The sequence below is a fragment of the Salvelinus namaycush genome, unplaced genomic scaffold, assembly GCF_016432855.1.
Source record: "Salvelinus namaycush isolate Seneca unplaced genomic scaffold, SaNama_1.0 Scaffold617, whole genome shotgun sequence".
Lineage (NCBI taxonomy): Eukaryota > Metazoa > Chordata > Actinopteri > Salmoniformes > Salmonidae > Salvelinus > Salvelinus namaycush.
In genome coordinates this window covers 78,334-103,716 of record NW_024061328.1, presented here as the reverse complement: position 1 = coordinate 103,716, position 25,383 = coordinate 78,334, and the positions used below count along the sequence as shown (strand labels likewise).

At 44.2% G+C, this 25,383-nt stretch overlaps 1 protein-coding gene across 1 annotated transcript in view; it reads right to left on the bottom strand.

The window, feature by feature from the left end:
* The window catches only part of LOC120042118, a 90,916-nt gene that overhangs the window by 39,792 nt on the left and 25,741 nt on the right, over positions 1-25,383 (bottom strand). Inside the window, exons 8-9 of the mRNA XM_038986977.1 lie at positions 13,960-14,049; positions 4,526-4,680 (exon numbers count right to left, since the gene is read on the bottom strand). Coding sequence (XP_038842905.1) covers positions 4,526-4,680; positions 13,960-14,049 — 245 coding nt within the window. The remainder of the gene's footprint in view (positions 1-4,525; positions 4,681-13,959; positions 14,050-25,383) is intronic.

The following is a 25,383-nucleotide window of genomic DNA, read 5'->3' as shown; positions in this document are numbered from 1 at the left end:
AGCATGATACTGCCACCACCATGCTTCACCGTAGGGATGGCGCCAGGTTTCCTCCAGATGTTTGGCATTCAGGCCAAAGATTTCAATCTTGGTTTCATCAGACCAGAGAATCTTGTTTCTCATGGTCTGAGAGTCCTTTAGGTGCCTTTTGGCAAACTCCAAGCGGGCTGTCATGTGACTTTTACTGAGGAGTGGCTTCCGTCGACCTCATGGCTTGGTTTATGCACATGCACTGTCAACTGTGGGACCTTTATATAGACAAGGGTCTGCATACTTTCCGAATGCACTGTCCGAATGCAGAGCAGTGTTCAGGTAACTAATGCTTGCCTCAATGAGTCAAGACTATTGAGTGTGAGTGAACAAGGAAGTAAGAGATATCATGTCTTTACCTTCGACCACCTTAAGGTGACCCTGTAGAATAACCGGACCTGTCTGCTACCTCATGTATAATTTGGCTCATAAATAAAAATGGTGGTACAGTCCTGTACATGAGGCATTTGCCAGACACAGAGGAAGTGAAGTGCAGTTGAGAACGCTGTGAGACCAGTTAGTTAGATCAAGATAAAGTCTGAGTGCCAGAGAGTCTGCTGTGAGGACAAAGTTCTGTCAAATCCCAAACGGATCCTTTACTGTCACCAAACAGTCAGAACGGTCCAGTTTTGTAGGCTGAATGCCAACTCATTTAGTCATTGTCATGTTTGTTTGTACAGTCCATGGTGTTATACTACAACGAAGGTTCAATGAGTTAGCCAGCTAACTTGAATAAACAACCCAAAATAACTAGTGACTTTCTTGTACATAAAGACCTTGTGTTTTTGGTTGTTGAGACAATTAGATTAAGTCGATTTCAACAACAAAAAAATCACTTCTTTTTTTCTGAACATTTAGGCAAGTTAGCTGGCTAACTCATTGGTTCATATTCTCCCCTCTAGGGAGACATTACTGTTACCTGGTGTCTGGTTCCCATGTTGATCCTGTGAAATAGATATGCTACAGGGTAGCACTGACCTGACACAGAAAGAATCTTATGTGTTGAAAGACAATAACCCACTCTCATAGACTCTAGCCCTAAAAAAACACATTCAATAACAGCCATACAATGTTGATACGAGTCAAATTGAATCGAAATGGTCTGCACAATTATGGAAATGTGATCCGGTAATTAAATAAAGATACGCCGAACAGTGGCTCTTAAAAGATGTGCTCATTTGAATTTATGCTGGACTGTTGTGTGTTCATTTATGGTAGTTGGATAAAAGGCATGCCAGAGCTGTAATTGAGGGAGCCACACTGATCCTTATTAAATCATTTTCTACAACGGTAAGGTATTAGTGTTCAATGTGCATCCCAATGAGCAGGTAGCCAAGTGGTTAGAGACAGGTAGCCTAGTGGTTAGAGACAGGTAGCCTAGTGGTTAGAGCAGGTAGCCTAGTGGTTAGAGACAGGTAGCCTAGTGGTTAGAGACAGGTAGCCTAGTGGTTAGAGACAGGTAGCCTAGTGGTTAGAGCAGGTAGCCTAGTGGTTAGAGACAGGTAGCCTAGTGGTTAGAGCAGGTAGCCTAGTGGTTAGAGACAGGTAGCCTAGTGGTTAGAGACAGGTAGCCTAGTGGTTAGAGACAGGTAGCCTAGTGGTTAGAGACAGGTAGCCTAGTGGTTAGAGACAGGTAGCCTAGTGGTTAGAGACAGGTAGCCTAGTGGTTAGAGACAGGTAGCCTAGTGGTTAGAGACAGGTAGCCTAGTGGTTAGAGCAGGTAGCCAAGTGGTTAGAGACAGGTAGCCTAGTGGTTAGAGCAGGTAGCCAAGTGGTTAGAGACAGGTAGCCTAGTGGTTAGAGACAGGTAGCCTAGTGGTTAGAGCAGGTAGCCTAGTGGTTAGAGACAGGTAGCCTAGTGGTTAGAGACAGGTAGCCTAGTGGTTAGAGCAGGTAGCCTAGTGGTTAGAGACAGGTAGCCTAGTGGTTAGAGACAGGTAGCCTAGTGGTTAGAGACAGGTAGCCTAGTGGTTAGAGCAGGTAGCCTAGTGGTTAGAGACAGGTAGCCTAGTGGTTAGAGACAGGTAGCCTAGTGGTTAGAGACAGGTAGCCTAGTGGTTAGAGACAGGTAGCCTAGTGGTTAGAGACAGGTAGCCTAGTGGTTAGAGACAGGTAGCCAAGTGGTTAGAGACAGGTAGCCTAGTGGTTAGAGACAGGTAGCCTAGTGGTTAGAGACAGGTAGCCTAGTGGTTAGAGACAGGTAGCCTAGTGGTTAGAGACAGGTAGCCTAGTGGTTAGAGACAGGTAGCCTAGTGGTTAGAGACAGGTAGCCTAGTGGTTAGAGACAGGTAGCCTAGTGGTTAGAGCAGGTAGCCTAGTGGTTAGAGACAGGTAGACTCGTGGTTAGAGACAGGTAGCCTAGTGGTTAGAGACAGGTAGACTCGTGGTTAGAGACAGGTAGCCTAGTGGTTAGAGCAGGTAGACTCGTGGTTAGAGACAGGTAGCCTAGTGGTTAGAAACAGGTAGCCTAGTGGTTAGAGCAGGTAGCCTAGTGGTTAGAGCAGGTAGCCTAGTGGTTAGAGACAGGTAGCCTAGTGGTTAGAGGCAGGTAGCCTAGTGGTTAGAGGCAGGTAGCCTAGTGGTTAGAGACAGGTAGCCTAGTGGTTAGAGACAGGTAGCCTAGTGGTTAGAGACAGGTAGCCTAGTGGTTAGAGACAGGTAGCCTAGTGGTTAGAGACAGGTAGCCTAGTGGTTAGAGACAGGTAGCCTAGTGGTTAGAGACAGGTAGCCTAGTGGTTAGAGACAGGTAGCCTAGTGGTTAGAGACAGGTAGCCTAGTGGTTAGAGACAGGTAGCCTAGTGGTTAGAGACAGGTAGCCTAGTGGTTAGAGACAGGTAGCCTAGTGGTTAGAGGCAGGTAGCCTAGTGGTTAGAGGCAGGTAGCCTAGTGGTTAGAGACAGGTAGCCTCGTGGTTAGAGACAGGTAGCCTAGCGGTTAGAGACAGGTAGCCTAGCGGTTAGAGACAGGTAGCCTAGCGGTTAGAGACAGGTAGCCTAGCGGTTAGAGACATGTAGCCTAGCGGTTAGAGCAGGTAGCCTCGTGGTTAGAGCAGGTAGCCTCGTGGTTAGAGCAGGTAGCCTCGTGGTTAGAGCAGGTAGCCTCGTGGTTAGAGCAGGTAGCCTCGTGGTTAGAGCAGGTAGCCTCGTGGTTAGAGGCAGGTAGCCTAGTGGTTAGAGGCAGGTAGCCTAGTGGTTAGAGGCAGGTAGCCTAGTGGTTAGAGGCAGGTAGCCTAGTGGTTAGAGGCAGGTAGCCTAGTAGTTAGAGACAGGTAGCCTAGTGGTTAGAGCAGGTAGACTCGTGGTTAGAGACAGGTAGCCTAGTGGTTAGAGGCAGGTAGCCTAGTGGTTAGAGGCAGGTAGCCTAGTAGTTAGAGACAGGTAGCCTCGTGGTTAGAGACAGGTAGCCTAGCGGTTAGAGACAGGTAGCCTAGTGGTTAGAGACAGGTAGCCAAGTGGTTAGAGCAGGTAGCCTAGCGGTTAGAGCAGGTAGCCTAGCGGTTAGAGACAGGTAGCCAAGTGGTTAGAGACAGGTAGCCAAGTGGTTAGAGCAGGTAGCCTAGCGGTTAGAGCGTTGGATCAAATCCCCGAGCTGACTGTAAAAATCTGTCGTTCTGCCCCTGAAAAAGGCGGTTATAACCCACTGTTCCTGGGCTGTCATTGTAAATAAGAATTTGTTCTTAACTGACTTGCCTAGTTAAATAAAATAATGCGTGGTTAGACATGGAAGTAGTACACAGTGGATACTAGGCCTATATTTACAACAACAACAAATTGAAGCGTGACTGAAACTTTGACTGCTTTCAGACAACTATGAAGAGATATACTGAACAACTACCTCAGAGAGATTACAGAAGACAAAGTGATGAGTGAGGAAAGCATTAGTCAGTAGTCTAGTGCCCCCTTATGGAAATGGGACTAGTTTCAGACCTCCTTGTCTATCGGGATGTCAACCCGTCTACAAAACATCAACGTCCATGTTCTAGGAACATAGACGAATTTTAGCAGACGCAAACAGTACCACTTACAGTTAAGTGCATACATTTTCCACCGCCGTGGAAACCAGAACTGTGAATTTGCACTTCGTTGACCTGTCAGAGGTATTCTATTGGCCGTTGGCTCTGATGTCAAAAGATGATGTCAATAGATACACCTTTCAGTATCGTAATGTTAAAATATGACGAGGACTAAACCAACTGAGTGGTTCTCCGTAGCTCAGTTGGTTTAACATGATGATTGCAACGCCAAGATGGTGGGTTTGATCCTTGGATCAACAGTACATAAAACGTACGCACAATGTAAGTCGCTTTGGATAAAAGTGTCTTCTAAAAATTGCATTTATTATATATTTATATATATGAACTATTTTACAAAAATGTGCCTCCTTTGTGCTCAAAGAGGACGGAGGGTAAACGTACACCTTTCTGCAGAAGTTGATGTCAAGGGAATATCCTAATGTTATATGACAATATGACTACCTGAAACATAGTAAGTAGTACCTGTAGAAGTTGATGTCAGGGTAGTTGAAGTATTCTGACTTCCTGGAGTTGCGTCGGGGGAAGGTACAGAAGAAGGCGTTGGCCAATAGAGAAGCCACCTGCACTTGAGACAGGGTGATGGAGTGGTTCATCCCTTCCTTCAGCAGAGGGATGGGCTGGGGAAAAGACAAAAAAGATTTATTGACTTGCATTTAAGTAATTTAACAGACGCTCTTGTCCAGAGAGACTTACAGTGGCTTGATTTCTTAGTGGAGTAAACGTGGAGTAAAACTGGAGTAATGAAGTAAATGTGGAGTAAAATAGCAGTAATGGAGTAAATGTGGTGTATATATAGAGTAAAACAGGAGTAGAGGAGTAAAATAGGAGTAGAGGAGTAAAATAGCAGTAGTGGAGTAAAATAGGAGTAGAGGAGTAAATGTGGTGTATATATAGAGTAAAATAGCAGTAGTGGAGTAAAACAGGAGTAGAGGAGTAAATGTGGTGTATATATAGAGTAAAACAGGAGTAGAGGAGTAAAATAGGAGTAGAGGAGTAAAATAGCAGTAGTGGAGTAAAATAGGAGTAGAGGAGTAAATGTGGTGTATATATATAGAGTAAAATAGCAGTAGGTGAGTAAAACAGGAGTAGAGGAGTAAAATAGGAGTAGTGGAGTAAAATAGGAGTAGAGGAGTAAATGTGGTGTATATATAGAGTAAAATAGCAGTAGTGGAGTAAAATAGGAGTAGAGGAGTAAAATAGCAGTAGTGGAGTAAAATAGGAGTAGAGGAGTAAAATAGGAGCAGTGGAGTAAAATAGGAGTAGAGGAGTAAATGTGGTGTATATATAGAGTAAAATAGCAGTAGTGGAGTAAAACAGGAGTAAAATAGGAGTAGAGGAGTAAATGTGGAGTATATATAGAGTAAAACAGGAGTAGAGGAGTAAAATAGGAGTAGAGGAGTAAATGTGGAGAAAAACAGGAGTAAAATAGGAGTAGTGGAGTAAAATAGGAGTAGTGGAGTAAAATAGGAGTAGAGGAGTAAAATAGGAGTAGTGGAGTAAAATAGGAGTAGTGGAGTAAAATAGGAGTAGAGGACTAAAATAGGAGTAGAGGACTAAAATAGGAGTAGAGGAGTAAAATAGCAGTAGTGGAGTAAATGTAGTGTATCTATAGAGTAAAATAGGAGTAGAGGAGTAAAATAGGAGTAGAGGAGTAGTGGAGTAAATGTAGTGTATATATAGAGTAAAATAGGAGTAGAGGAGTAAAATAGGAGTAGAGGAGTAAAATAGCAGTAGTGGAGTAAAATAGGAGTAGTGGAGTAAAATAGGAGTAGTGGAGTAAAATAGGAGTAGAGGAGTAAATGTAGTGTATATATAGAGTAAAATAGGAGTAGAGGAGTAAAATAGGAGTAGAGGAGTAAAATAGCAGTAGTGGAGTAAAATAGCAGTAGTGGAGTAAAATAGTAGTGGAGTAAAATAGGAGTAGTGGAGTAAAATAGGAGTAGAGGAGTAAAATAGGAGTAGAGGAGTAAAATAGGAGTAGAGGAGTAAAATAGAAGTCGAGGAGTAAAATAGGAGTCGAGGAGTAAATGTGGTGTATATATAGAGTAAAATAGGAGTAGAGGAGTAAAATAGGCGTAGAGGAGTAAAATAGGAGTAGAGGAGTAAAATAGGAGTAGAGGAGTAAAATAGGAGTAGAGGAGTAAAATAGGAGTAGTGGAGTAAATGTAGTGTATATATAGAGTAAAATAGGAGTAGAGGAGTAAAATAGGAGTAGAGGAGTAAAATAGGAGTAGTGGAGTAAATGTAATGTATATATAGAGTAAAATAGGAGTAGAGGAGTAAAATAGGAGTAGAGGAGTAAAATAGGAGTAGTGGAGTAAATGTAGTGTATATATAGAGTAAAATAGGAGTAGAGGAGTAAAATAGGAGTAGAGGAGTAAAATAGGAGTAGAGGAGTAAAATAGGAGTAGAGGAGTAAAATAGGAGTAGTGGAGTAAATGTAGTGTATATATAGAGTAAAATAGGAGTAGAGGAGTAAAGTAGGAGTAGTGGAGTAAAATAGGAGTAGTGGAGTAAAATAGGAGTAGAGGAGTAAAATAGGAGTAGAGGAGTAAAATAGGAGTAGTGGAGTAAATGTAGTGTATATATAGAGTAAAATAGGAGTAGAGGAGTAAAATAGGAGTAGAGGAGTAAAATAGGAGTATTGGAGTAAAGTAGGAGTAGTGGAGTAAAATAGGAGTAGAGGAGTAAAATAGGAGTAGAGGAGTAAAATAGGAGTAGAGGAGTAAAATAGGAGTAGAGGAGTAAAATAGCAGTAGTGGAGTAAAATAGGAGTAGAGGAGTAAATGTGGTGTATATATAGAGTAAAATAGCAGTAGTGGAGTAAAACAGGAGTAGAGGAGTAAATGTGGTGTATATATAGAGTAAAACAGGAGTAGAGGAGTAAAATAGGAGTAGAGGAGTAAAATAGCAGTAGTGGAGTAAAATAGGAGTAGAGGAGTAAATGTGGTGTATATATATAGAGTAAAATAGCAGTAGGTGAGTAAAACAGGAGTAGAGGAGTAAAATAGGAGTAGTGGAGTAAAATAGGAGTAGAGGAGTAAATGTGGTGTATATATAGAGTAAAATAGCAGTAGTGGAGTAAAACAGGAGTAGAGGAGTAAATGTGGTGTATATATAGAGTAAAACAGGAGTAGAGGAGTAAAATAGGAGTAGAGGAGTAAAATAGCAGTAGTGGAGTAAAATAGGAGTAGAGGAGTAAAATAGGAGCAGTGGAGTAAAATAGGAGTAGAGGAGTAAATGTGGTGTATATATAGAGTAAAATAGCAGTAGTGGAGTAAAACAGGAGTAAAATGGGAGTAGAGGAGTAAATGTGGAGTATATATAGAGTAAAACAGGAGTAGAGGAGTAAAATAGGAGTAGAGGAGTAAATGTGGAGAAAAACAGGAGTAAAATAGGAGTAGTGGAGTAAAATAGGAGTAGTGGAGTAAAATAGGAGTAGTGGAGTAAAATAGGAGTAGTGGAGTAAAATAGGAGTAGAGGAGTAAAATAGGAGTAGAGGAGTAAAATAGGAGTAGTGGAGTAAAATAGGAGTAGTGGAGTAAAATAGGAGTAGTGGAGTAAAATAGGAGTAGAGGACTAAAATAGGAGTAGAGGAGTAAAATAGCAGTAGTGGAGTAAATGTAGTGTATCTATAGAGTAAAATAGGAGTAGAGGAGTAAAATAGGAGTAGAGGAGTAGTGGAGTAAATGTAGTGTATATATAGAGTAAAATAGGAGTAGAGGAGTAAAGTAGGAGTAGTGTAGTAAAATAGGAGTAGAGGAGTAAAATAGGAGTAGTGGAGTAAAATAGGAGTAGAGGAGTAAAATAGGAGTAGAGGAGTAAAATAGGAGTAGTGGAGTAAATGTAGTGTATATATAGAGTAAAATAGGAGTAGAGGAGTAAAATAGGAGTAGAGGAGTAAAATAGGAGTATTGGAGTAAAGTAGGAGTAGTGGAGTAAAATAGGAGTAGAGGAGTAAAATAGGAGTAGAGGAGTAAAATAGGAGTAGAGGAGTAAAATAGGAGTAGTGGAGTAAAATAGGAGTAGAGGAGTAAAATAGGAGTAGTGGAGTAAAATAGGAGTAGTGGAGTAAATGTGGTGTATATATAGGAGTAGTGGAGTAAATGTGGTGTATATATAGGTGATTGAAGGAGGTCAACATAATGATTTTGGCCATTTAAAGCCCTAGTCTGTGAATCCAAAAACACCATGGTTCCTGTCTGTTCCTAAAACATGGCGATTGATTGGTTCATTCATTCCTTAAGGAGCAGGATAGACTTGGGAAAAGACAAAGGTGCGTATGAAATGGCATCCTATGGCTCTGGTCAACAGTAGTGCACTATATAGGGCTCTGGTCAACAGTAGTGTACTATATAGGGCAGTGTTTCCCAACTCCAGTCCTCCAGTACTCTCAAACAGCACACATTTTATTGTAGCTCCGAACAAACTCAGTTAGTTGACAAGTTGAATCAGGTGTGTTTGTCTGGGGCTACAATACAATGTGTGCTGTTTGGGAGTACTGGAGGACTGGAGTTGGGAAACACTGATATTTGAAATAGGGTGCCATTTTGGAAGCAGACAAGGCGTTGATTAAGGGAGGTCAAAATAATTAGTTTGGTCATTTTAAAACAAGGCAGCTGAATGATATTAAGTAAATGAACAAAGAGTCATTTAGGACCTACTCGTGGGATGTTCAAATCAACCAGCCTTTATCACAGTCGAGGGTCATCTATAATCTATTTAACTCAAATAGGGCTAAATTACTCATCCGGATTGAGGGTTAGCAAATACACAATGTCTTTAACGTAAGTGGTAGTCATTTTTTGGCATAAAATGTAAGTGAAAAAGAGCGCAGTGGAAAGAGACTAATGTAGAATAGACGACACACACACCAGAGCAGATTTGTCCTAATCGGCACAAAACCTGCTACAAAGGCACCATGACGACAGAGAACAATCCTTTTCACAAAATAGTGGTTAAGGAAAAATGATGAAGGTAGTTTTTTGGGTCCTTGTTCAAATCAAGAGAATACAAGTGACTCTTTGCACACCGTCATGACTTGCTGACACATTCGATACATAAATCAGAGAGCTAGATCGGCGCTAGTTCCCAATTTGGTGTTAGTCAGAGAGAGGAGGAATGTAATGGGGACTGAGCCGATTCGGCTTGGGCCTTCCATTAATCTCTGGTCCAGGCTCCAGCAGCACCTCACAGAAAACCAATAGATTTCAAGAGGCTCAATCCATCTCAGACTAGCTGACTCTTTTTATGGCCAAATTAGCTCTAATCTGGGGGGCTCAGAATCGGGCTTGTGCTGTAGAATCTAGTTGTCCTATGCAAAATGCACATGGTCTTTCTATTTCTAGGGAGGTTCACTGATGCTCATTTCAGGGAATGGTCTTTAACATTTGAACATGTAGCCTAAGGTTTGTGAGGTATATACCGTATACCGAGGTATTTGGGGAAAAGCAACATGCTGGTTTTTATATCGTCGTTTTTCCCCAATAACGTCAATACAGGTGAAACTATTTATTGAAAGTTTTGTTTTTTAATTTAAATACATTTGAATATTTGTAGCAACTTAAAGTAAATCCCTGCAGTCAACTTGTGCAATACCGTTAGGAGATAAAAGCAGATTGCATTCTTCATTACACCTGTCACATTACTGTTCATTATGAACGTTACAGGTAGTCCCCCAGTCACATGTCACATGGTGTTTGTTTACAACGACGACCAGAGCCTTGTTGTGCAGCATGTTCCAGGTGATCTAGTTACAGGAGGGAATTCACAACTAAAATGTTTGCCAGTTGGATATATCTGCTAACTATTAAAGTTACCCGTCTAACATGTGATTAACGCTCTACGGTTATGTTAGGGTTGTGGCGGGCACGGAGTTGTGTCAACCGGTGATTGTCAAGCAATAACTGTAGGTCTTATGGGTAAATGAACGTTAATTAACATTAAAAAAAGCATTTAGCATCTCCTGGCTTCCACACTGATGCAGACCTTTGGAACATTTACATTTTAAAAAGTCTAATAACGCCAGGTAATATAGAGACAAGATTTGCTTAGAATTCTGTGGCCTTATTTTATAGTACGTCGAATATAATTGAACAAAGCTGAATAAAATAGAACGGATATTTTCTCCAAACGATTTGAGGGAGTGCTTTCACGTGGGGCTATTCTGTGTTGAGCGGAAAGAAAATTAGGTACTCCTATATGCTTAATTTAGAGTTATCAATGTAACTTTAGTTCTACAAATGTTGGTCTATACGTGTAGATGTTTAATACATTCTAAGGCTGCATGATGCAACTCTTATAGTGATTTTTAAAAAGTCGCTTGAAAGGCATGAACTCTGCATTGGTTTTTTTTACGCAGGCTGTACACACACTACATCAGTCACTCATTGACAATTTGACAAGCACTTGATAATGCCTAGAATTTCACGGTGGCATCCCCTTTGTGTGGTCATAACGCCCCCCCCCCCCCCCCAAAATCAATGCCTTTCGTGGTCAGTGGCCGTTGTCCCCTTCACGTGATCGGGTCTTTCTCACAGGCTACAAGTGAAGACAGCCACATCGGGGACTGTGCTCGTCCTTATCCAATTCCGAGGTGCATATTGAAGCTATTGGAAGAACCGTCTACATTTTACTTTTCCAACAAGATGAGTAGACCTAACAAACAGCAACAGCACAGTACAAAAGTTGACCTATTCTGTGCGAGAAATAAATATTCCAAACATAGTCTGGGACAGTTGTGGGATGCGATAGATCCCAAATGAATACAACCACTAGCATAAAAAAAATTAAAACTTTTTATGCAATGTGGCTGACGCAATGGATCAGAACATTTAGCTTTAAATGTTGATAAACTATAAGGCTATTTCTTCACATTATAAGTGCAGCAATGCGCACATGGTAGTAGGTTATAAGTGGGAATGTCCCATTAGCTGAAAACACCATTATCAAAAGAGACCGCAAATGCAATTATGCATATAATGCTTTTATTATAAAGGTTTCTTATGGTGAAAATGATCTTCCCCAAACATGAAACTCACGTGCTGCTTATGTATCCCAGTTAGGCTCTACACCCCTTGTAAAGCGGATTAATGTGCTTAATTTTAAAGAAGTTATTTGGCCACTTAAGTTGTGATACAAACCTTATTAAAAAACATACAGGCCTATGGGCTAGGCTACATGAGGTGTGCGATTCGAAAAAAAGTTGCAAAAGAAAGGCATTGTTTTTTTATGCTAGGCATCATTCACAAGTGATAAAAAATAATTCACAAGTGATAGGCTAATATTGTCACCCATCAGACCAATCCTGATTTAATCTGGTCTTTACACACAAACACACACAATAGTGTACACAGTTGGAGTCGGAAGTTTAGTTTTTCACAATTCCTGACATTTAATCCAAGTAAAAATTCCCCGTCTAAGGTGAGTTAGTATCAGCACTTTATTATACGAATGTGAAATGTCAGAATAATAGCAGAGAGAGTGATTTTTGTCAGCTTTAATTTCTTTCATCACATTCCCAGTGGGTCAGAAGTTTACATACACTATTTTAGTATTTGGTAGTATTGCCTTTAAATTGTTTAACTTGGGTCAAACGTTTTGGCTAGCCTTCCACAAGCTTCCCAGAATAAGTTGGGTGGATTTTGGCCCATTCCTCCTGACAGAGCTGGTGTAACTGAGTCAGGTTTGTAGGCCTCCTTGCTCACACACGCTTTTTCAGTTCCGCCCACAAAATTTTCTATAGGATTGCGGTCAGGGCTTTGTGATGGCCACTCCAATACCTTGACTTTGTTGTCCTTAAGCCATTTTGTAACAACTTTGGAAGTATGCTTGGGGTAATTGTCCATTTGGAAGATCCATTTGTGACCAAGCTTTAACTTCCTGACTGATGTCTTGAGATGTTGCTTCAATATATCCACATAATTTTCCTTCCTCATGATGGCATCCATTTTGTGAAGTGCACCAGTCCCTCCAGCTGCAAAGCACCCCCACAACATGATGCTGCCACCCCCGTGCATCACGGTTGGGATGGTGTTCTTCAGCTTGGAAGCCTCCCTCTTTTTCCTCCAAACATAACGATTGTCATTATGGCCAAACAGTTCCATTTTTGTTTCATCAGACCAGAGGACATTTCTCCAAAAAGTATGATCTTTGTCCCCATGTGCAGTTGCAAACCGTAGTCGGGCTTTTTTATGGCGGTTTTGGAGCAGTGGCTTCTTCCTTGCTGAGCGGCCTTTCAGGTTATGTCGATATAGGACTCGTTTTACTGTGGATATAGATACTTTTGTACCTGTTTTCTCCAGCATCTTCGCAAGGTCCTTTGCTGTTGTTCTGGGATTGATTTGCACTTTTCACAACAAAGTACGTTCATCTCTAGGAGACAGAATGTGTCTCCTTACTGAGCGGTATGACGGCTGCGTGGTCCCATGGTGTTTATACTTGCGTACTATTGTTTGTTTTTTCTGAGGTCTTGGCTGATTTCTTTTGATTTTCCCATGATGTCAAGCAAAGAGGCACTGAGTTTGAAGGTAGGGCTTAAAATACATCCACAGGTACACCTCCAATTGACTCAAATGATGTCAATTAGCCTATCAGAAGCTTCTAAAGCCATGACATCATTTTCTGGAATTTTCCAAGCTGTTTAAAGGCACAGTCAACTTAGTGTATGTAAACTTCTGACCCAATGGAATTGTGATACAGTGAATTATAAGTGAAATAATCTGTCTGTAAACAATTGTTGGAAAAATGACTTGTGTCATGCACAAAGTAGATGTCCTAACCGACTTGCTAAAACTATAGTTCGTTTACAAGAAATTTGCGGAGTGGTTGAAAAACTAGTTTTAATGACTCCAACACAAGTGTATGTAAACTTCGGACTTCAACTGTATACTGTCATATATATATATACACACAGTATATCAAAAAAGTGAGTACACCCCTCACATTTTTGTAAATATTTGAGTATATCTTTTCATGTGACAACACTGAAGAAATGACACTTTGCTACAATGTAAAGTATTGAGTGTACAGCTTGTATAACAGTGTAAATTTGCTGTCCCCTCAAAATAACTCACAGCCATTAATGTCTAAACCGCTGGCAACAAAAGTGAGTACACCCCTAAGTGAAAATGTCCAAATTGGGGACATATATATATATTATACTTATTTTTTGCATCATTAAAATGTGTATATATATATACACACACACACACATTTTAATTATGCAAAAAATAAGTATAATATATATATATATATGCGCTTTTAAATGCATAATTAAAATGTTTGTGTGTGTGTATATATAGATATACATACATATACATTTTAATTATGCATTTCAAAGCATATATATATTTTATACTTATTTTTTTGCACATACACATTAATTATGCATTGAAAAGCATACAGAATCAAACAAATCATATATGAAATTATCGCTGCTATATTACTTTCAAAAAGCACATTTCAGTCCAAAGGCTTTTTTTTTTTTTTGTGCAAATTCCCAGAGCTCAATCTTGTACTTCCCACTAGGGAGCAATGTGATTATTGACTGATTGGCTGACAGGTTTCCGGACGGCCTGCTAATGAATGTGTTCCGGCAAGAGATCTGCATTGTCCATCCAGGGCAGTGTCCCAAATAGCACCCTAATCCCTACATAGTGCACTACTTTCCACTTAAGCCCTGGATCAAAAAGTAGTGCACATGTCAAAAGTAGTTCACTATTTAGAGAAAAAGCATGTTAACCCCACTCACAGGCATGTTGTATGTTAACCCTGATGTTGTTACCTTTGCATACAGCTTAGATAATACCGTGTCATGTTTGGAGCTTGTGTGTCGTACTAACACCACAGCGTGTGAATGATTCAGTGGGTACACAGGACAGATCATAGACAGTTACCTTGCTACACAGCTCAGACACCCGCAGTGCTAATTGGACCATTTCAGGCAGCAGAGACCCAAACAGATGAACGACGTCAGGATCCAGATCCTTGGAGAGGAAGAGAAGAAGTTTGTTTTAGTTGTTTATGTTTGTTTAAAAAAAACAAGAGCTCAGCTGTGACATTAGCCTATTGGGTTTTAAATCATGCATGAATAAACAATAACAAACCATACAGCCATGCAATCTCCATAGACAAACATTGACAGTATAATGGCTTTACTGAAGAGCTCAGTGACTTTCAACGTGGCACAGTCATAGAATGTCACCTTTCCAACAAGTAATTTTGTCAAATTTCTGCCCTGCTAGAGTGACCCCGGTCAACTGTAAGTGCTGTTAGTGTGAAGTGGAAACATCCAGGAGCAACAACGGCTCAGCCGCAAAGTGGTAGGACACACAAGCTCACAGAACGGGAACGCCGAGTGCTGAAGCGCGTAGCAGGTAAAAATCATGTCTTCGGTTGCAACATTCACTACTGAGTTCCAAACTGCCTCCGGAAACAACGTAAGCACATGAACCGTTGATCGGGAGCTTCATGAAATGGATTTCCATGGCCGAGCAGCAGCACACAAGCCTAAGATCACCATTATGTGCAAATGCCACAATAACTGCTTCGGCTGGAGTGGTGTGAAGTTCGCTGCAACTGGAATCGCATTGTCTGGAGTGATGAATCACACTACACCATCTGGCAGTCCGACGATGACTCTGGGTTTTGGCGGATGTCAGGAGAACGCTACCTGCTCCAATGCATAGTGCCAACTGTAAAGTTTGGTGGAGGAGGACTAATGGTCGAGGGCTGTTTTTCATGGTTTGGGCCCCTTAGTTCCAGTGAAGGAAAATCTTAACGCTACAGCACACTATAACATTCTAGACGATTCTGTGCTAACAACTTTATGGCACTAATTCGGGGAAGGCCCTTTCCAGTTTCATCATGACAATGCCCCCGTGCACAACGTGAGGTCCATACAGGAATAGTTTTTCCGAGATCAGTGTGGAAAGGGAAAGGGGGGATACCTAGTCAGTTGTACAACTGAATGCATTCAACTGAAATGTGTCTTCCGCATTTAACTCAACCCCTCGGAATCAGAGGTGCGGGGGGGCGGCCTTAATCGCCATCGAAGAACTTGACTGGCCTGCACAGAGCCCTGACCTCAACCCCATCGAACACCTTTGGGACGAATTGGAACGCCGACTGCGAGCCAGGCCTAATTGCTCCCGACCTCACTAATGCTCGTGGCTGAATGGAAGCAAGTCCCCGCAGCAATGTTCCAACATCTAGTGGAAAGCCTTCCCAGAAGAGTGGAGGCTGTTATAGCAGCAATGTTCCAACATCTAGTGGAAAGCCTTCCCAGAAGAGTGGAGGCTGTTATAGCAGCAATGTTCCAACATCTAATGGAAAGCCTTCCCAGAAGAGTGGAAAGGGGGGGGACCAACTCCATATTAATGCCCATGACTTTGAAAATGAGATGTTCGGTGTCCACATACTTTTGTAGTGTATATAGAGGTCAGTCTCATCGTTCTGTGGCAGCTCCATTGACACCATCGTCATTTGAAAGTTGCATGGGCCATGCTCTACCAACTGAGCTACAAAAAGGACCAAGAGATTTACCATTACCTCTTCTTCTCTCCTCTCCTCCTCTCTATACCATGTGGGTAATGGACAATTGCACACTTCAGGAAAACAAGCGTAGAGTATTTGAGATGCATAGCCTGCAGAAGGGGCTCAAACCTTCCAAGAGGCCAAACATTGACATCTCTATCTGGCCAAACAAAACAGTGTAATGTGCTATCCAGCTGAAATGTATTGTACCCTGCCGCCCTCTACCCTGCCAAAATAAAGATAGCTAATGCGATATTTTTAGACATTAATACAATTCATTAAATAAAAAAACGAATTCTAATCAATCAACAAGTTTCATATTCAAAACCATCAATATTGAACATTTACAAAGAACAATATAGATTTATATATTTCTCACTTCAATTTAAAGGTTTTGAAAAATCAGGTTAAAATCCTGGTTTTACTATTTTGTTAATAATTTAGTGTGAAAATACAATTTCTGAAATGAATCCGTAATAGAAGGTTTCATCAACATGATCACGACACTCTGCGCGATTCTCCCTTTATTTAAACTGTGTTCACTATGTTTCCGTAGTGACACATTTAGTAGGGTTGTAATGAATTAAGGATAATATGTCAAATACGCCATACAAAGCGTATGAGTAGTAGATATGTCTACCTGGAACACGTGTGCTGAAAGTCTGGGGAAAAAATAGGATACAAATACGAATGTTATATATATATATATATATATTTTTTTTTTTACACACCCAATTTGCACCCCCTTCTGTAGAATGACCCATATAGGCCTAAGTGCTGTTATTCTATCATAGAAGATATTTACGACTATGTATTTATTTACAGTCGTATCGGCTGCCAAATGTCAGTGTGATCAATCACTGAGCAATTTCATCAAGGTTTCAGGGAGGGTGGTGGGGGGCGTGTGGGGGGGGGTGGTGGGGGGGGGGGGGGGGGGGGGGGGTGGTGGGGGGGGGGGGGGGGGGGGGGTGGTGGGGGGGCGTGTGTGGGCTGATTAAACGTGGCTTCTTCCTCGAACAGATGATCATGAACCATGAGTGTGTGTGTGTGTGTGTGTGTGTGTGTGTGTGTGTGTGTGTGTGTGTGCACGTGCCTGCCTGCCTGCATGTGCGTCTCGTGTGTGAAGGGAGACGGGGAGAGTAGAGACAGCGAGACTTGACTGCCGATTTAGCATTGGGCCACAGGAGGGACATTTGTATTACAGCAAACAGGGCCTGACTAAACGCTGTCATAAGTAATAACCTGGGTGAAATCATAACGGATCCCTCTGGGTATAATGAATGAAGCAGGGCCTGATGGGTAGGGACGGGAGAGATGGGATTTAGCTGAGCTAGCATTGCCCCGGGTTACCTCTAAATCACAGGGAGACAGACGATCAAATCAACTGAACTAACACTGGCTGTTTTGACTTGAAACAGGTCTATACATCACATCAAACTGAAAGTCATCAAGTAAGAGGAGAGGGGGCTGCCAGAGACCGGAGAGGAGGCTGCCGAGGAGAGGAGAGGGGGCTGCCAGAGACCGGAGAGGGGGCTGCCGAGGAGAGGAGAGGGGGCTGCCAGAGACCGGAGAGGGGGCTGCCGAGGAGAGGAGAGGGGGCTGCCGAGGAGAGGAGAGGGGGCTGCCGAGGAGAGGAGAGGGGGCTGCCGAGGAGAGGAGAGGGGGCTGCCGAGGAGAGGAGAGGAGGCTGCCGAGGAGAGGAGAGGGGGCTGCCAGAGACCGGAGAGGGGGCTGCCGAGGAGAGGAGAGGGGGCTGCCAGAGACCGGAGAGGGGGCTGCCAGAGACCGGAGAGGGGGCTGCCGAGGAGAGGAGGCTGCCGAGGAGAGGAGAGGGGGCTGCCAGAGACCGGAGAGGGGGCTGCCGAGGAGAGGAGAGGGGGCTGCCAGAGACCGGAGAGGGGGCTGCCGAGGAGAGGAGGCTGCCGAGGAGGGGAGAGGGGGCTGCCAGAGACCGGAGAGGGGGCTGCCGAGGAGAGGAGAGGGGGCTGCCGAGGAGAGGAGAGGGGGCTGCCAGAGACCGGAGAGGGGGCTGCCGAGGAGAGGAGAGGGGGCTGCCGTGGAGAGGAGAGGGGGCTGCCAGAGACCGGAGAGGGGGCTGCCGTAGAGAGGAGAGGGGGCTGCCGTAGAGAGGAGGCTGCCGTAGAGAGGAGAGGGGGCTGCCGTAGAGAGGAGAGGGGGCTGCCAGAGACCGGAGAGGGGGCTGCCGAGGAGAGGAGAGGAGGATGCCGAGGAGAGGGGGGTGCCGTAGAGAGGAGAGGAGGGTGCCAGAGACCGGAGAGGGGGCCGCCGTAGAGAGGAGAGGGGGATGCCGAGGAGAGGGGGGTGCCGTAGAGAGGAGAGGGGGATGCCAGAGACCGGAGAGGGGGCTGCCGTAGAGAGGAGAGGGGGCTGCCGTAGAGAGGGGGATGCCAGAGACCGGAGAGGGGGCTGCCGTAGAGAGGAGAGGGGGCTGCTAGAGACCGGAGAGGGGGCTGCCGAGGAGAGGAGAGGGGGCTGCCGAGGAGAGAAGGGGGGGATGCCAGAGACCGGATAGGGGGCTGCCGTAGAGAGGGGGCTGCCGAGGAGAGGAGAGGGGGCTGCCGAGGAGAGAAGGGGGGGATGCCAGAGACCGGATAGGGGGCTGCCGTAGAGAGGGGGCTGCCGTGGAGAAGAGAGGGGGCTTCCGTGGAGAAGAGAGGGGGCTGCCGAGGAGAGGGGGCTGCCGTGGAGAGGAGAGGGGGATGCCGAGGAGAGAGGGCTGCCGTAGAGAGGTGAGGGGGCTGCCGTGGAGAGGGGGCTGCCGTGGAGAGGGGGCTGCCGTGGAGAGGGGGCTGCCGAGGAGAGGGGGCTGCCGGGGAGAGGAGAGGGGGCTGCCGAGGAGAGGAGAGGGGGCTGCCGAGGAGAGGAGAGGGGGCTGCCGAGGAGAGGAGAGGGGGCTGCCGAGGAGAGGAGAGGGGGCTGCCGAGGAGAGGAGAGAGGGCTGCCGAGGAGAGGAGAGGGGGCTGCCGAGGAGAGGAGAGGGGGCTGCCGAGGAGAGGAGAGAGGGCTGCCGAGGAGAGAGGGCTGCCGAGGAGAGAGGGCTGCCGAGGAGAGAGGGCTGCCGAGGAGAGAGGGCTGCCGAGGAGAGAGGGCTGCCGAGGAGAGAGGGCTGCCGAGGAGAGAGGGCTGCCGAGGAGAGAGGGCTGCCGAAGAGAGGAGAAGGGGCAGCCGTAGAGAGGAGAAGGGGCAGCCGTAGAGAGGAGAGGGGGCTGCCGAGGAGAGGAGGCTGCCGTAGAGAGGAGAGGGGGCTGCCAGAGACCGGAGAGGGGGCTGCCAGAGACCGGAGAGGGGCTGCCAGAGACCGGAGAGGGGGCTGCCAGAGACCGGAGAGGGGCTGCCAGAGACCGGAGAGGAGGCTGCCGAGGAGAGGGGGCTGCCGTGGAGAGGAGAGGGGGCTGCCATGGAGAGACTGCTGAATATGTACAGATTCAGATTTACCTCTACCTCTTCTCTCCTCTCTATATTTACCACTACCTCTTCTCTCCTCTCTCTATATTTACCACTACCTCTTCTCCCCTCCTCTCTATATTTACCACTACCTCTTCTCTCCTCCTCTCTATATTTACCACTACCTCTTCTCTCCTCTCTATATTTACCACTACCTCTTCTCTCCTCTCTCTATATTTACCACTACCTCTTCTCCCCTCCTCTCTATTATTACCACTACCTCTTCTCCCCTCCTCTCTATATTTACCACTACCTCTTCTCTCCTCCTCTCTCTATATTTACCACTACCTCTTCTCTCCTCCTCTCTATATTTACCACTACCTCTTCTCTCCCCTCTCTATATTTACCACTACCTCTTCTCTCATCCTCTCTATATTTACCACTACCTCTTCTCTCCTCTCTATATTTACCACTACCTCTTCTCTCCTCTCTATATTTACCACTACCTCTTCTCTCCTCTCTATATTTACCACTACCTCTTCTCTCCTCTCTATATTTACCACTACCTCTTCTCTCCTCCTCTCTATATTTACCACTACCTCTTCTCTCCTCTCTATATTTACCACTACCTCTTCTCTCATCCTCTCTATATTTACCACTACCTCTTCTCTCCTCTCTATATTTACCACTACCTCTTCTCTCATCCTCTCTATATTTACCACTACCTCTTCTCTCCTCCTCTCTCTATATTTACCACTACCTCTTCTCTCCTCTCTATATTTACCACTACCTCTTCTCTCCTCCTCTCTATATTTACCACTACCTCTTCTCTCCTCTCTATATTTACCACTACCTCTTCTCTCCTCCTCTCTATATTTACCACTACCTCTTCTCTCCTCCTCTCTATATTTACCACTACCTCTTCTCTCCTCCTCTCTATATTTACCACTACCTCTTCTCTCCTCCTCTCTCTATATTTACCACTACCTCTTCTCTCCTCCTCTCTCTATATTTACCACTACCTCTTCTCTCCTCCTCTCTATATTTACCACTACCTCTTCTCTCATCCTCTCTATATTTACCACTACCTCTTCACCCCTCCTCTCTATATTTACCACTACCTCTTCTCTCCTCCTCTCTATATTTACCACTACCTCTTCTCTCCTCCTCTCTATATTTACCACTACCTCTTCTCTCCTCCTCTCTATATTTACCACTACCTCTTCTCTCATCCTCTCTATATTTACCACTACCTCATCTCTCCTCTCTATATTTACCACCACCTCTTCTCTCCTCCTCTCTATATTTACCACTACCTCTTCTCCTCTCTATATTTACCACTACCTCTTCTCATCCTCTCTATATTTACCACTACCTCTTCTCTCCTCCTCTCTATATTTACCACTACCTCTTCTCCTCTCTATATTTACCACTACCTCTTCTCATCCTCTCTATATTTACCACTACCTCTTCTCTCCTCCTCTCTATATTTACCACTACATCTTCTCTCCTCTCTATATTTACCACCACCTCTTCTCTCCTCCTCTCTATATTTACCACTACCTCTTCTCCCCTCCTCTCTATATTTACCACTACCTCTTCTCCCCTCCTCTCTATATTTACCACTACCTCTTCTCCCCTCCTCTCTATATTTACCACTACCTCTTCTCCCCTCCTCTCTATATTTACCACTACCTCTTCTCCCCTCTCTATATTTACCACTACCTCTTCTCTCCTCTCTATATTTACCACTACCTCTTCTCTCCTCTCTCTATATTTACCACTACCTCTTCTCCCCTCCTCTCTATTATTACCACTACCTCTTCTCCCCTCCTCTCTATTATTACCACTACCTCTTCTCTCCTCCTCTCTCTATATTTACCACTACCTCTTCTCTCCTCCTCTCTATATTTACCACTACCTCTTCTCTCCCCTCTCTATATTTACCACTACCTCTTCTCTCATCCTCTCTATATTTACCACTACCTCTTCTCTCCTCTCTATATTTACCACTACCTCTTCTCTCCTCTCTATATTTACCACTACCTCTTCTCTCCTCTCTATATTTACCACTACCTCTTCTCTCCTCTCTCTATATTTACCACTACCTCTTCTCTCCTCTCTCTATATTTACCACTACCTCTTCTCTCATCCTCTCTATATTTACCACTACCTCTTCTCTCCTCTCTATATTTACCACTACCTCTTCTCTCCTCTCTATATTTACCACTACCTCTTCTCTCCTCCTCTCTATATTTACCACTACCTCTTCTCCCCTCCTCTCTATATTTACCACTACCTCTTCTCCCCTCCTCTCTATATTTACCACTACCTCTTCTCCCCTCCTCTCTATATTTACCACTACCTCTTCTCCCCTCCTCTCTATATTTACCACTACCTCTTCTCCCCTCTCTATATTTACCTCTACCTCTTCTCTCCTCTCTATATTTACCACTACCTCTTCTCTCCTCTCTCTATATTTACCACTACCTCTTCTCCCCTCCTCTCTATTATTACCACTACCTCTTCTCCCCTCCTCTCTATTATTACCACTACCTCTTCTCTCCTCCTCTCTCTATATTTACCACTACCTCTTCTCTCCTCCTCTCTATATTTACCACTACCTCTTCTCTCCCCTCTCTATATTTACCACTACCTCTTCTCTCATCCTCTCTATATTTACCACTACCTCTTCTCTCCTCTCTATATTTACCACTACCTCTTCTCTCCTCTCTATATTTACCACTACCTCTTCTCTCCTCTCTATATTTACCACTACCTCTTCTCTCCTCTCTCTATATTTACCACTACCTCTTCTCTCCTCTCTCTATATTTACCACTACCTCTTCTCTCATCCTCTCTATATTTACCACTACCTCTTCTCTCATCCTCTCTATATTTACCACTACCTCTTCTCTCCTCTCTATATTTACCACTACCTCTTCTCTCCTCCTCTCTCTATATTTACCACTACCTCTTCTCTCCTCCTCTCTCTATATTTACCACTACCTCTTCTCTCCTCTCTATATTTACCACTACCTCTTCTCTCCTCCTCTCTATATTTACCACTACCTCTTCTCTCCTCCTCTCTATATTTACCACTACCTCTTCTCTCCTCCTCTCTATATTTACCACTACCTCTTCTCTCCTCCTCTCTATATTTACCACTACCTCTTCTCTCCTCCTCTCTATATTTACCACTACCTCTTCTCTCCTCCTCTCTATATTTACCACTACCTCTTCTCTCCTCCTCTCTATATTTACCACTACCTCTTCTCTCCTCCTCTCTATATTTACCACTACCTCTTCTCTCCTCCTCTCTATATTTACCACTACCTCTTCTCTCCTCCTCTCTATATTTACCACTACCTCTTCTCCCCTCCTCTCTATATTTACCACTACCTCTTCTCTCCTCCTCTCTCTATATTTACCACTACCTCTTCTCTCCTCCTCTCTATATTTACCACTACCTCTTCTCTCCTCCTCTCTATATTTACCACTACCTCTTCTCCCCTCCTCTCTATATTTACCACTACCTCTTCTCCCCTCCTCTCTATATTTACCACTACCTCTTCTCCCCTCCTCTCTATATTTACCACTACCTCTTCTCCCCTCCTCTCTATATTTACCACTACCTCTTCTCCCCTCCTCTCTATATTTACCACTACCTCTTCTCCCCTCTCTATATTTACCACTACCTCTTCTCCCCTCTCTATATTTACCACTACCTCTTCTCCCCTCTCTATATTTACCACTACCTCTTCTCCCCTCCTCTCTATATTTACCACTACCTCTTCTCTCCTCTCTCTATATTTACCACTACCTCTTCTCTCCTCCTCTCTATATTTACCACTACCTCTTCTCTCCTCCTCTCTATATTTACCACTACCTCTTCTCTCCTCCTCTCTATATTTACCACTACCTCTTCTCTCCTCCTCTCTATTATTACCACTACCTCTTCTCTCCTCCTCTCTCTATATTTACCACTACCTCTTCTCTCCTCCTCTCTATATTTACCACTACCTCTTCTCTCCTCCTCTCTATTATTACCACTACCTCTTCTCCCCTCCTCTCTATATTTACCACTACCTCTTCTCCCCTCCTCTCTCTATATTTACCACTACCTCTTCTCTCCTCCTCTCTATATTTACCACTACCTCTTCTCCCCTCCTCTCTATATTTACCACTACCTCTTCTCCCCTCCTCTCTATATTTACCACTACCTCTTCTCCCCTCCTCTCTATATTTACCACTACCTCTTCTCCCCTCCTCTCTATATTTACCACTACCTCTTCTCCCCTCCTCTCTATATTTACCACTACCTCTTCTCCCCTCCTCTCTATATTTACCACTACCTCTTCTCCCCTCCTCTCTATATTTACCACTACCTCTTCTCCCCTCCTCTCTATATTTACCACTACCTCTTCTCCCCTCCTCTCTCTATATTTACCACTACCTCTTCTCTCCTCCTCTCTATATTTACCACTACCTCTTCTCCCTCCTCTCTCTATATTTACCACTACCTCTTCTCCCCTCCTCTCTATATTTACCACTACCTCTTCTCCCCTCCTCTCTATATTTACCACTACCTCTTCTCCCCTCCTCTCTATATTTACCACTACCTCTTCTCCCCTCCTCTCTATATTTACCACTACCTCTTCTCCCCTCCTCTCTATATTTACCACTAAATCTTCTCCCCTCTCTATATTTACCACTACCTCTTCTCCCCTCCTCTCTATATTTACCACTACCTCTTCTCCCCTCCTCTCTATATTTACCACTACCTCTTCTCCCCTCCTCTCTATATTTACCACTACCTCTTCTCCCCTCCTCTATATTTACCACTACCTCTTCTCCCCTCCTCTCTATATTTACCACTACCTCTTCTCCCCTCCTCTCTATATTTACCACTACCTCTTCTCCCCTCCTCTCTATATTTACCACTACCTCTTCTCCCCTCCTCTCTATATTTACCACTACCTCTTCTCCCCTCCTCTCTATATTTACCACTACCTCTTCTCCCCTCCTCTCTCTATATTTACCACTACCTCTTCTCTCCTCCTCTCTATATTTACCACTACCTCTTCTCCCCTCCTCTCTCTATATTTACCACTACCTCTTCTCCCCTCCTCTCTATATTTACCACTACCTCTTCTCCCCTCCTCTCTATATTTACCACTACCTCTTCTCCCCTCCTCTCTATATTTACCACTACCTCTTCTCCCCTCCTCTCTATATTTACCACTAAATCTTCTCCCCTCTCTATATTTACCACTACCTCTTCTCCCCTCCTCTCTATATTTACCACTACCTCTTCTCCCCTCCTCTCTATATTTACCACTACCTCTTCTCCCCTCCTCTCTATATTTACCACTACCTCTTCTCCCCTCCTCTATATTTACCACTACCTCTTCTCCCCTCCTCTCTATATTTACCACTACCTCTTCTCCCCTCCTCTCTATATTTACCACTACCTCTTCTCCCCTCCTCTCTATATTTACCACTACCTCTTCTCCCCTCCTCTCTATATTTACCACTACCTCTTCTCCCCTCCTCTCTATATTTACCACTACCTCTTCTCCCCTCCTCTCTATATTTACCACTACCTCTTCTCCCCTCCTCTCTATATTTACCACTACCTCTTCTCCCCTCCTCTCTATATTTACCACTACCTCTTCTCCCCTCCTCTCTATATTTACCACTACCTCTTCTCTCCTCTCTCTATATTTACCACTACCTCTTCTCTCCTCCTCTCTATATTTACCACTACCTCTTCTCTCCTCCTCTCTATTATTACCACTACCTCTTCTCTCCTCCTCTCTCTATATTCACCACCACCTCTTCTCTCCTCTCTATATTTACCACTACCTCTTCTCCCCTCCTCTCTCTATATTTACCACTACCTCTTCTCCCCTCCTCTCTATATTTACCACTACCTCTTCTCCCCTCCTCTCTATATTTACCACTACCTCTTCTCCCCTCCTCTCTATATTTACCACTACCTCTTCTCCCCTCCTCTCTATATTTACCACTACCTCTTCTCCCCTCCTCTCTATATTTACCACTACCTCTTCTCCCCTCCTCTCTATATTTACCACTACCTCTTCTCCCCTCCTCTCTATATTTACCACTACCTCTTCTCCCCTCCTCTCTATATTTACCACTACCTCTTCTCCCCTCCTCTCTATATTTACCACTACCTCTTCTCCCCTCCTCTCTATATTTACCACTACCTCTTCTCCCCTCCTCTCTATATTTACCACTACCTCTTCTCCCCTCCTCTCTATATTTACCACTACCTCTTCTCCCCTCCTCTCTATATTTACCACTACCTCTTCTCCCCTCCTCTCTATATTTACCACTACCTCTTCTCCCCTCCT